We start from the raw sequence: 13,025 nt of genomic DNA on the forward strand, positions 1-13,025 counted from the left end.
TCATTCACAAATTGAGGTTTGGAAAGGTTTTTATGACTTCCCCCCTCCCAAAACAAGGAGGATTTAAATACAGGTCTTTCCTGACTGCAGCTCCTGCCCCCTAACCACTATACCATGTTGCCTCTCAGGGCTCTGCCAGAGCTTTGACCTGGAATTGTATCCTTGGTCACGTCTGCTTCCAAGTACACGTGGAGGATTTAGGTGTATCACAGCTAAATCATGCCCGGAAGCTTCTGGAGCAATTATCTTCCCATTAGACTTGAGGAAACAGGCTCAGAAAGGCAAAGTCCCTTGTCTCTTGTGCACAGCTGGCAAACCTCAGAGGCAAGAATCAAAGCCAGACTCTTGAGGCTGTACATCGCCACCCTCCCCCCAGCCCTAATGTCTCCTGGGACCTGGTATTTATCTTGTATATACTTATTATATAAATGCTCATCAATTCATCATGTACTGCTGTGGTCTTCTTTGGGGAATGGAAGTTCCCAAGGGCAGCGACGGGTTCATTTTAGTTTTCCTTTGCCCAGTGCCTCCCACTGGCCAAATAGCAGCTCCTTAATGATTTCTGGCTGATGGATCCATCCTGCAGGCACCCGTCATGCTGGAAACTGAACCTGAGAAGTCATGGCACCAAAGGGACTTTTCTTCCCTCCAATTACCTTCTTAGTTTCCAGAGATCCATATAGTCAGTATTTTAAATTGCTAGGAACTAGGACAAGGCGTAAATGGTTTGTTGTTACACAGAATTGGACTGTCAAAAAAAAATGCTCTCCATTCCATGCATTTGTCATTGTAAGATGGAAGCTTTCACGCTGTTGAGGTAAATGCCTAGGGTCCAGAACCAGCCCCTAGTGTTTCATATACATTTTATTTTAATTTAAAAAAATATTTTTAACATACACTTTCAGGAGAAAAGAAAAGCACACATCCAAGAATGGATGGTTGTGGGTAGAAAAAACCCCAATGGCACTGATTTGGTTAAATTAGTCTATCTGTCAAATGGCCAATGGCCCTATTAAGTTTCTCTGTGTGAGGAGAGATTGCTTTCCCTCTTTCTCCTGACTTCCTTTATAAAAAGTATTGAAAGCTTCCTTCTTTCTCCACTCCAGTCCATCCTTCCCCCCAGCATCATCTTAGCTTCACTATCTCTGTTATCCTCTACAATGCCCTATGGTACCTGTTGGGGTCCTGTGCTCACAGCTCTTGAGGGAGCCCCAGCATCTCAGAGGAACTGGGCCAGCTCACACCTGAACACAATCCTCTTCTACTAGATTCTGACCAGTGGTCCTCTAGCCTCTGTTTGGGGATCTTCAGTGAAGGGTGGTCCCCAGCTCCCGAGGCAGCATATCCTATATTTGGATGATTTCAATGAAGATTTTCTTCCTTACATTCAGTCTATATCTACTGTTCTGTGGATTTTACTCATTGTTTCTTCTTCTGGCTTGGGGGACCAAGATTCTTATTGTCAACAGAGGAAAACCTCCTCTCCTTAGCCTGGCATTCGAAGCCTTCTACAATCTGATGATCTACTCCCTTTCCATCCTTGCCTCCCATGTCATGGTTTCACTCACCCAATGCTCTAGCCAAACTGTCACCTGAATACGTTCAGTGATTTCCTGCTTCTGTAGTTTTGCTTATGCTGTTCCCTATGCCTGGCTTGCCTTTTCTCTCCCAAGGTAGTTCTGACATTTCCACCTATCAGTTAAAATCGGTTTCAAATGATATTTTCTCCAGGAGGTTCTCTCTGGTCACCTGTAATAAAGGACTCTGAATACCTCTCCCTGCTCCCCCAATCCTCTGTCCCTGTCACACTTGGTTCTATACTTCTCTTTTGAGTATTGTGTGATATTGTATATTACAGTTATATTTATAACTCCCTGTCAGGGAAAGCAAATGCTATATTTTATCTAAACTTTGTGTCTAATCCTGTGACTAGGACCTTGTTCCATCCATAACAGGTATTAAGAAATCTGTTACATTAAAAAAAATTAAAATGAAAATTTAACAAACCTGTTCAGTGTTTTTTGGAAACAAGATATCTAACATGTATATAATTTTTTTTAAAAAAAAGTTTCCCCCATCCCTCCCAGAAAAACACTTCCGTTTCTTTTGTGCTGCTTTCTGAGAAACGCTCATGTTACTCTCCTAGTTTGCTTCCTCACTGTGATGGCACCTTGTCTCCATGGCCTTTTCTGGAGGTACCACATTGTACTTTATGATCAATAAACTCATCACAAAAGTCACGTGGTGTTTCTTTCTAGAGATCAGAAATTTTCTTTGGTTTTCCTCCACCCCAAGAGGAAGGCATCTTCCCAAAGAAGGTCCAGATCCTCCTAGCCAGCCCACACACGAGTCTATCTTTCTCTCTATCACTCTCTCTAAAGAGTGCTACGGGACAGATCTGTCCTTACAAAAGCTCTGGAGGGAGACTGCAAAGATTGTTATTCCCATTTTACAGAGGAGGAAACGGAAGCTTAGAAAGTGAGTGAAATGACTTGACCCTAGTAACAGAGGCACTAAATTCTGAAGTCCATTTCCTGTCTCCATACCTGGAGTGCCACAGCTCTTTAAGATGCAGCTTATGTATCATTTTCTACAGGAAACCCTCCCTGGGCTTCCAACTGCTAGTGTCCTCTTTCCCAAACTGGCTTCTCTTTAATTGCTTTGTTGCATTTATTGTATTTGCATTTATTTGTTACACTTTTGTTAAACATTTGTCAAAGGTTTGGGTTTTTTTTTTTTTGGCTTAATGAATAAAGTGCTAGAACTGGAGTCAGTTCAAATTTGACCTCAGATACTTAGTTGTGTGATTTTCAAGCAAGTCATTAAACCCGTCTGTAAAATGGGGATAACAAGAGCACCCACCTCGCAGGGCTGCTGTGAGGTTGTAATGAGATAAAGCACTTTGCAAACCTCCTTGCAGAAATGCTAGCTAGAGATTATAAAGCATTTTGAGAGCAGAGAGTGTTTCACTGTACCCCCTCCCCCCAGTACCTAATAGATGCTTAATAAATGGATTAATGAAGCCGGGATTCTAGCCAGGCTCTTCTGACTTCAAGACGAGGACTTTCCGGTAGGCTCACAGTCATGTCTGTGATCTTCCCGTCCAACCCTTACATTTTACAGCTAAGGAAACTGAGGCCCGGGGACTGAGCTCTGGGGGCCTTTCTGCCCTGTCACTGGCAGCACGACTTGTTTGAGCCCGGAGGGATTTAGAAGCGTTCACATCCGATCCCTCGGATGGGCAGGAGGAAGTTAAGGGGGATTCATTGCCTCCGTCCCCCAGCTAGCTAGGAGCACGGGCAGGCGGACCGCCCCCTGGCGCCCTCGCCCGATCTCAACCCACATGCATACGGGTTAAGGCTCCTCGGACGCCTGGCTCCATCTTCGTTACATAAGGGAAAGTGCCGCCCAGCCCCGGTCCCCAGAGGAGGCCCAGAGGCCGGTCTGGGAGGTTCCTGGACTTGACACTGAGGGAGCTCCGGCAGGAGTTGTCAGAGTCAGTCCAAGGGTCACCGGGCTCCCATTTCCTCCCATTGAGCCCGTAGCGGAGAAAGAGAAAGAGAAAGGGACTATTGCGTCAGTCCAGCTACACAAAGCGGGACGAGACTGGAGGTTTTCCCAGAACTTGTGCTTTGGTCGAGAAAGCAGAACTCTCAGTGAGCCGGGCTCTAGGAAGGGCACCTCACAGCTCGTCCCCAGGCTAGTCTGGATTAAAATAAAGGGGTGAGGCAGCCGGAGCGTCAAGGAGAGGGCCGGCCCTTGCGTGCTTTGTCCTGGGAGGGAGCCCGCGTAGTCACTACGTCACCCGGACATTATTCCCCCACTTTACAGATGGGGAAACTGAGGCAGCCCCAGGGGAAGTGGCCTGCTCGGGACCCCCGCAGCGAGTGACTCGTTCTTCCTGACCCCCTGCCGCGCTCACTGCTGTCTGGCGGGCTCCCGGAGTTGGCCGTGCCCCCCTCCGTCCTCCCGGGCCGGTGGCCACCCTGGGGCGGCCCCGGAGGCACCAAGCCCTGCGCAGCGCGTCCCCAAAAGCTGGTGCAGTTTGAAGCTCTTAAAGCTTTCAGGTCACTGCTTTAAATAATTAACGTTTAACGATGTGACAGGAGAGACTCGGAAAGGTTTGGGAGCGGGGAGAAAGGACGGCTTCCACAGAGAATACGGTAGGAGGAGCTGGCCTGGCGCCGGACTTTCACAGAGAATGCGGCAGGAGGAGCTTGGGGCGGCGCCCAGGACTTAGCTAGCTCCCTCGGAGACCGTGAGACTCTGGAGGAAAGGGCGGGGAGGGGCGAGGCGGGGTGGAGCGTGCGCCTGCGCACTAGCGGGCAGGGCGCGAGGGGTTTAAAAGAGGCCGGCTGAGTCGCGGCCTCCAGCGCTTTAGCCTCTCTCTTCTCAGTGCGCACGCGCTGCCGGCAGTCACCCTTGCCGGGTCGTAGGGAGCGTGCGGAGGCAGCTGCGGGGTGTCGAGTGGTGGTGGTAGCCTGGCGAGCGGCGCCATGAGCGGCTACAGCATCGAGGAGCGTGCGGCGCCCTACAGCCTCGAGTACCGGCTCTTCCTTAGTGAGTGCCCGTGGGGGCGCGCCCCCGGCCCGGCCCGCGCGCCCCCGAACGCCCTTCCCCCCAGTCCATTCATTCATCCCTTCCGGGGCCACGTGGCTCCGGGGGAGAGGCTCGCTGCCCCGGGACCCGCCGGCCCAGCCTTCCGCCTCACCCACCGCTCCCTCCCGCTTCCCGCACCTGTAGCTGCCCTGGTGCCCCCCTCTGGAGCTGCCTGCACCTTGGAGCGCCCTGACGTCCCTGCAGTTCTCCTGCATCCCGTCCCCCAGCACTGCCCCGACGCCCCTATAATTATCCCGCTTCCCCCCTCGCGTAATTGACGTGACGCTCTCACAGTTGTCCCGCATCCCTCCGCCCCTCTGGCTGCCCGATCCCCGGGTCGCCTCTGGAGTCCTAGAATAGGGCCGGGCGGGGGTGAAGGCCGATCCACGTGTTTGACAGATGGGGAAACTGAAGGACCTCGGAGGCCCCGCCGAGGGGGCGGGCTTGTCTTGTCACCGAGGGTCCCCAGGGGTCCGGGCTCCTCTGCAGCCCCCTAAGTTCGAGGACCGCGACTGCGGCAGCAGCGGGGGGTGGGGAGGGGGAGGGCAGCAGTCTTGGGAACAGTCAGTGCTGGAGCAAAGGCCTCCCGGGGCTCTGGCCACAGCCACGCCAGGCCGGGGCGCGTGCCCGGGCCGGGTGGGGAGGAGGCGAGGGAGCCGGGGGTAGGTCGGGGCTGGGACTTTGGGAGGAGGGGCCGGCTTCTGACCTTGCCCCCAAGCCGTCTGCCTGGGCTGGCCAGGTTCTAGACAGGGGCTTACTGGCAGTGTAATCCCCTTAAGGAGATTGTCCCAGGGAGGAGCGTGGGACCCCAGGAAAGCTCCCGATGCCCGCAGACGGGGCTTCCTCAGCTTTGGGGGTCCCGGCCCCTTCCTCAAACACCTAGCACACAAAGGATCAAGGACGAGACCAGAGGTGATGATCGGGTGCCCAGGAGAGGGAGGGCTCCTCCCCCCCCCCTTTAAACCTGGGGGTGCCGGAGGCCTTAGAAACCCAGATAGACTTGGGGCGGGGTAGGGGAGATCAGGCCACTGAAAGGGGGGGCGAGTTCCAGAGCCCCCAGCTCGGCCCCTCGGGCTCCAGTTCTTTATCAATAGCCAGAGGCCCGGACTCTGGACCCAGTTCTGGGATTCTGCGGCTGGGAGAGGCGGCGCTGCCCAGGGCCAGGGCTCCCTGCCGCCCGGGTGTTCTGCCCACCAGGGACCTCGGGGAGAAGTGGCCGGGTCCTTACTGCCTCAGGGACCCAGACCTGGGCGCCTGCAGGCTGCCCTCTCCCCAGAAACAAGGAATGAATGCTGGGGCAGGGCTGCCCTGGGCCCCACGAGAAGAGTCAGGCTTCTCAGGAGCTGCCCCACCTGGACTAGGGCGGGGAGGGGAGCACTAGCTGGCCCGAGGGGGTGGCCCTCTCCCAGGGTCTTCTCTCCCAAGCTGGCCCTTGGGCCTCCAGCCTCTGTCCTCTGGTCAGCTTCTGCCCTGCAAGTCTTGGAAGTCAGTGGGGGCCCCAGCCTGGGCCTCTAACTGCTGACCCTGGCCAGCAGGCCCCTGGGAGCACCGGGCAGTGGAAGCAACTCTTACTAGACTTTTATAAGGAAACAGAGGTGGATGATGACCCTCCCCTGCCCTGGAGGATATGGGGGCAAAGGGGAGGGGAGGGGCTGCACTGAGAGATGGGGGGGGGGAATGTGAGGGGGCCTGATGAAAATCATTTCTGTGGCAGGAGTTTGGGGGGAGACACAAAACCTCACCGATTAAAAGCAAAAATAAAGGCCTTCCTACCCCGAGGGGCAGCCTGGTGTTGGGGCCAGTGGGTGCCTGGAGACAGAAGCGGGGAGCCCAGTGCCCTGGGCCCAAGCCCCAGGGGAGCCCTTTATCTCTGCTCCTAGCCCCACCTTTGGAGTCCAAGTGCAGGAGGAAGTTCCTCGGGCCACACCCCATGCAATCACTGGTTCTGACCCCTTATCTTGGGTCACTTGGGGAGGAAGGGCACTGAGCTGTGGGTGTGTTATACTTCTGCCCAATAAAACAGCCAGAAGCAGCTGTTGGCTCAGTGCAAGGCTTGGAGTCTATAAGACCCAAGTTCAAAACCAGCCTCAGATTTTATGTGACACTTAAGTCTCGTTTTTCTGTCTGCAAAATGGGGATAATACTTCCAGTTATCAGGAAACTGAGCCGATTTTTGTAAACACTTTAAAAATCTTACAGCGCCATATAAAGGCTAATTATCATTAACAGCATTGAAAAAAAATTGGGGGGGGTGTTTATATTTTGTTTTTACATGATCCACATTCCCCAGTCTTGCTGAGCACTGACCCTGATGAAGAAAAACAGTTCAGCAAAGCTCATCGATGAGTTGAAAAAGTCTGACCTATACAGATTCCAGACTCATAGCCCTCACCTCCCCAAAGAACTGGAGCCACCTTCTCATACATGCCTCAGAGTATAAGAAATATATGGTATAAATGTCTTTTCCTAAACAACATTTGGACTACATGATTTGTAATAGATGAAAGAGAGTAGACTGGCTCAGACCAACAATCCGGATGGACAGACCCTTGTAAACTTTTGAGGCAGAACAGGATCTTTCAGCCCGATCAGCTTTCCGCAGTCTGATTTCTTTGCTTCTTGAGTTTTAGGAATTTAGAGCTGGACAGGACCTAGACAAAGCTGATCTTTTTATAGACGAGATGCTAAGGTTGACTGTACTAGCACCACAGTTGCTTTTAGAAGTATTAGTATTTGTAAGAAGTTAAGATTCTTACCTTCTGTTAATAGCCTAATTGAAAAGAAACAGGAAGAAGGGACATGCATTCTTTCAGATTAAATACAAACTAGCTCCCCTTGTTTAGAAATTAGCAGAAGTTAGAAAAAGCAGAAATCTTAATTCCTAGCCAAACTGTTGAGTCTCAGTGGAATGAAAAGAAAATGATGTGTAAAATTTATAGTTTTATGTAATGACAGATCCTCCCTCTCAGAGCTTGTCCTGTTTGATCTTTCCTCGCATTGTCTCAGCTCTCCTCCCCATTTTTTTCCCTTAAGGTCCAAGTCTCCTTTTCTTGTCCAGGCTGGGAGGGTCAGTTCCCTCTCCTTAGGCAGCCCTGTGTCTAGGGCCCCCTTCGTTGGTTCTGGTCTTGGAGCAGACATCCATTTGACTTGGTTTCCTTCAGTTCCGTACTCTGAAACTGCATCGATCTGCCAACCAGCCTTGCTCTAGAACTGGAGTTTTAGGGATGCCCAACACCCTGACCCCTCCTTTACATGTTTACTTCGAGAATCTGTGGTTTCATGCCTTACAGGGCCAGAAAAACAGTCCTCCAAATCTAGGCACCTCTTCTAACTGGGAGAGACTGGATCTCGAACAGAGGAGTCCTTGGCTTTCCAAATGTGACATATTTCTTCCAGCTGTAAAATCCTAGAATTCAGTTTAATTTGACAAGTTTGCAAATAGGTGTTAAAATCCATTACCAGAAACAAAAGAACTAAGGTCATAGATTTAAAACTGAAAGTAACTTTGAAAACAAAGATTTTTTTTATAGCTTTTTATTTACAATACCTGGGTAATTTTTCAACACTAACCTTTGCAAATTTTCCCCTCTCCCCCCACCCTCTTCCCTAGATGGCAGGTATTCCAATGCATATTAAAATATATGGAAAACAAAGATTTAAAACTGAACTTTCTTAGGTCTTCCCCCCCTCTCTTTTTTTTTAATCCCATAAAGAGATGAAATGCCTTAACCCCATTACCCAAGGAGTAGAGAAGGGTATGGGGTGGACAGTGCTAGCCCAGCTTCTCAGCCTTTAGGCCTCTTCTCATTCTACTCTACTAGTCTTAAGATAACTCACAAAACAGCTTTTCTGCATGTATAAATAAAATATTGTCCTAATCTATATGTGCAGATTCAGGATACTAATTAATAGCACTGCTGACCAATTTCTCTTATTTTACAGAAAACTCAAATGGAGAATATATCTCGCCATTTCATGACATTCCGATGTATGCAGACAAGGTAATGTGCTTTTTAAATTTTTCCTTTTGGATACCTTTTCAGAAATTCCTCATTTGAATTTGTTTCCAGCCCAGGGAGAGATAGCCGGGGAATAAGGTGGCGCTAGCTCCTATCCTACTGTGATAGGATAGGATAGAACCGCCTCTGTTAACTTGACTGAGCCACTTCAGGTGCTGGGACCTCAGTTTCCTTGTTTGTAGTCTCTGATACATTTCCCAAGGGTTCTTCCTATGATCCTCTTATCTATTGTAGCCTCTAACAGACTCTTCTCAGAGAGGTGTAGAGTGTTTGCTTGTTAGAAGGGCTCTGAGGCACTACAGAATTTGATTTTGAATCAATATTCAGGAAATCTTTAAGCCATATTAAGTGAAAGCTGCAGCTATAAACTGATTAAGGTAGCATTGAAATAGAAACTAAAAAAGCCTTTAGTTTAAAAAAAATTTTCAGCTGGAAAACACCTTTTGCCTGTACTATATAATCAGAGTAAATTTCAGAAGGGTTTGTGGTTCTGAGATAAACCACATAGGGAGCTTTTAAGTAATGCTGGAAAAGGATTTATATGAGGGTCATTCAAAACCTAAGGCGCCATTCCAGAAACCAAATTGGGGAATGGGATTGGACTGTGGGATTCCAGTGGCTTGGGAACTCCCAGGTGAGGAAGCTCTCTCCACCAGCACACATTAGGTCTGTACACATTAGGGAGAAGAATCAGTACTTTGGACCAACAAATCTCTAGCCAGGTTTTTAAATCTAACAAGATGAGAATACTGGGGGAAGTGTGGTGCAATGTAAAAACAAAAGACTTTAATCTAATTTTGTTAAAGAATCAAATGTGGCCTTACTGTGGACAGACCCCTAAAAGAAGTTTCGTGTGCTTCCACACAGAGACCCACGTTCTCCCCTTTCTTTCCCACCAGGAAAATGTGCCCCACAGTGGGAGGTGGAAGGAGTCCTTTTAGAAGCTTCAGTAGTAACTGCATTTCTGCGGGGGGGGGGGGGGGCAGGATAGTATTGGCATCCTGGTTTTTTATTCAAACAAACAGGATGTCAGTACTCAGACCTGCTTTGGTTTGTTTATTTTGAAATTGTGTACTCGAATAAAGGACACTTCTCGCCTTTGCCAAAAAGTTTTGCCTCCTGACTCTCCAGTCTCTCCAGGATCTGGGTTCGCCCAGGTCCAATAGCTTCCAGTAGCTTCCCTTGCTCTGCTGGGCCCTGACCAAGGTTTTGTAAGTGGAAGCTTGGTCATGCAAGCCCTGGGGCCATCTGTGGCCTGGGCCTCTGGGAGAAAACGCCTTTTCCTCTGGAGCTTAATTATTTCTGGGTTAGAGGGATTAAGAACATGAGCAGTTGTTTGGGTTTCTCCTGTGGTGGCCACTGATCTGGCTGCTTCCTTGTAAACAAGGGGTAGTTTCAGGGGACCACCCTGCCTCCTGCCGTCCCTCCTTTTAACAGGATCCTCTCTAGAGCTGGGAGGGACCTCTGAGCCCATCTTTTTATGGATGAAGGAACTGAGGCCAGGGAAATGATGGGACTTGCCCAGGATGGTGAAAGGTGTGAGCCGGAGAGAGGCAGGCTTATAGCCTGGTCTTTGATGGTAGCCTTGGCCCTGTCCCAGCTGCCCTGTCCGGCTCTAGTTGCCCTTTGCAGCGCAGCCTGGGGCTCCCTGACACCAGACGGGGGTCTTTGAGGAGATTCCCCCCCCATTCCTCTGAACTCCTGGGGAGGGGAAGCCCCCAGGAGAAGCTCTCCTTGTCACAGGGCTGGGAAAGAAGGGCGGAGCCCTCTGTGCTGTTTATTCAGCCCCTGTTACTTGAGAACCGGGGACTGGCCGGAGGCACCCTGGCCTCTGAAGGATGAGCTCCTCTTTGGAAGCCGCAGGTGTCTGACCTGGAGGGCTGCTCAGGAGCCCAGAAGCCTGGGCCTGACTAGGTTTGGAGCCTGAGTGTCTGGCTCCTTATTGTTTGTGAGGTCTTAGCCCGAGCTGGCCCTCAGGGAGGCTGAGATCCAGTCCGGCTTTAGATCCTGTCACTGGGCATATCGCTGACTGGCAGCTATGGCTCTTTTCAGTCCTACGTCTGTGATCCCACCCACCGACTTCACCTCGTTGGGCCATATTTTTCCCAAATGAAAGACTTAGAACAACTCTAACTCTGAAGCGTCTCTTTTATGAGGGATCAGTAATAACTGGCTACCCCGGAGGACGGAGCCCTGTGGCCTCCCGGCCTGGAGGGCCAGTGTGGTCTGGCTCTTCAGGTTTCCCCAAAGGCAGAGCTTTGGACGGTTCATCCAGGGGCTGCTGACACGGCACGGCCAAAGGCAAGGAGGGTTCACACTGATTTGGGGATTTTTCTGGGCAACAACAGAGGATTTCATTAAAGCACAGCCCGTGGATGGCAGCTGGGAAACAGAAGTTCTTTTACTGAGAAAATTAAAATTGCTGTTTCTGGGCTTTCCCCCGCCCCTTGATTAGTACCTGAAATTGAGACCTTTCTGCGGATCATAGCTTCCCAGTACTGACTCCCCACCTTGTAACCAAGCAGGTAGAAACTGGATCTGCCCCCGGATTAGGAAGCCCACTTTACAGGTGGAGGATTGTTCAGCACTTGCTCAGATGACTGTGCCTTGCCCCGTTTGCCTTCACTTTTTTCCTTCATACACAGTTACGTCCGCTCTAATATGACCTGTGATGTTCAGCTTCTCCCCCTCCCCTTATAAACACACATCAGATAATCCCAGAGGTTGATGGCTATCTGCCCTTGGTATTTTCTAAGAGGGGGAGGGGCCGGCCTGAAAATGAGCGGAGACTTCCTAGAGCAGGTTTGTCCTGAGCCCTCGGGCAGCCCGTGTAACAGTCCTTTGTCTAGCTTATCTCTCTTGAGCTTGCCACAACCTTGAGACGTTGGGTTGTGGAGGTCTTACCAATATGCAGCAACCTTCCCCTACTCACAGGCTCAGGGTCAGGCCCAAAATGAGATTGCAAACTCCTCTTACTCTGTGCCTCCTGTCTTAGAGTTTATGCAGAATTGTTTGCCTGTTGCTTTCCCCATTAGACTGGGAGCTTCTGCCTGGCATATTTAGTAGGCATTGCATTAAATGCATTTTTGGCCAATTAAAATAGGAGTTCTTGACCTTTTCAGGGTTTTGGACCTCCTTCCCCACAAGCCTATTTTTATAAAACTAACTTTTAGTTTTGTTAGTTCGCATTCTTTCAATTTAATTAATCTCTCCTTTGATTTTCAGACTTTCTAATTTGCTTTTTAACTGGGGGGGGGGGCTTTAATTTGTTCTTTTTCTAGCTTTTTTAGTTACTTGCCCAGTTCATTGATCTTCTCTATCTCTATTTTATTCATGTAAGCATCTAGAGATATAACGTTTCCCCTGAGAATTGCTTTGGCTTCATTCCATAAGTTTTGGTATGTTGTCTCCTTATTGTTATTCTCTTGAATGAAATTATGGATTGTTTCTATGATTTGTTGTTTGATCCACTCATTATTTAGGATTGGATTATTTAGTTTCCAGTTAACTTTTTGTCTATTTTTCCATGGCCTTTTATTACATCATGATCTGAAAATGATGCATTTACTATTTCTTCCTGTCTGCATTTGATTGTGAGGTTTTTAGGCCATACATGATTGGTTGTTGTGTATGTGCCATGTACCACTGAGAAAAAGCATGTGCCTTTCTATCCCCATTCAAATTTCTCCAAAGGTCTATCATAACTGAACTCTCCTAAAATTCTGTTCACCTCCTTAACTTATTTCTTGTTTATTTTGTGGTTAGATTTATCTAGTTCTGATAGAGGGAAATTGAGACAGTATAGTTTTGTTGTCTATTTCTTCTTGCACTCTCCTAGAATGTTTTTATTTTTAATTTATGGAATAAAACAAGCATTTCTATAACATACTATAATAACAAAAACAATGATTGCACATGGAACTGCACATTATGTACAATTCGCTATTTTATTTATATAGTAAAATTATCATATACATTTCCCCTCCTACTCTAAAAATGGCTACCATTAGACACAAATATGTGTTTATACGTGTGTATACATATATATGTAAAATCACTCCATATGTACTTCTGTTTATCAGTTCTTTCTCTAGCTTAATCTTCCTTCATGTGGCTTTTGTAGTTAATTTGGGTATTTATGATAGAATGACTTATTTGCTCAGTTTTTTAAAAACAATATTGCTATTACAGATACAATGTTATTTTGATTCTGCTCATTTCATGTTGTTATTTTGTGCAAGTCTATGTTTTTCTAAGATAATTAAGTTCATTTCTTATAGCATAGTAGTCTTTCATCACAATCGTGTACCACAACTTGTTTAGCTGTTCCATAACTGACTGACATTCCTACAGTTTCTAGTTCTTTGCCACCACAAAGAGGACCGCTATAAACATTTTAGAACAAAG

General features: G+C 48.6%; 1 protein-coding gene across 1 annotated transcript in view; it reads left to right on the forward strand.

The window, feature by feature from the left end:
• The first annotated feature begins 4,358 nt into the window (after positions 1 to 4,358).
• PPA1 (inorganic pyrophosphatase 1) overlaps positions 4,359 to 13,025 on the forward strand; it is a 34,915-nt gene continuing 26,248 nt past the window's right edge. Inside the window, exons 1-2 of the mRNA XM_051982537.1 lie at positions 4,359 to 4,560; positions 8,542 to 8,600. Coding sequence (XP_051838497.1) covers positions 4,497 to 4,560; positions 8,542 to 8,600 — 123 coding nt within the window. The 5' untranslated portion in view covers positions 4,359 to 4,496. The remainder of the gene's footprint in view (positions 4,561 to 8,541; positions 8,601 to 13,025) is intronic.

This window comes from Antechinus flavipes, chromosome 2, assembly GCF_016432865.1.
Source record: "Antechinus flavipes isolate AdamAnt ecotype Samford, QLD, Australia chromosome 2, AdamAnt_v2, whole genome shotgun sequence".
NCBI classification, from domain to species: Eukaryota; Metazoa; Chordata; class Mammalia; order Dasyuromorphia; family Dasyuridae; genus Antechinus; species Antechinus flavipes.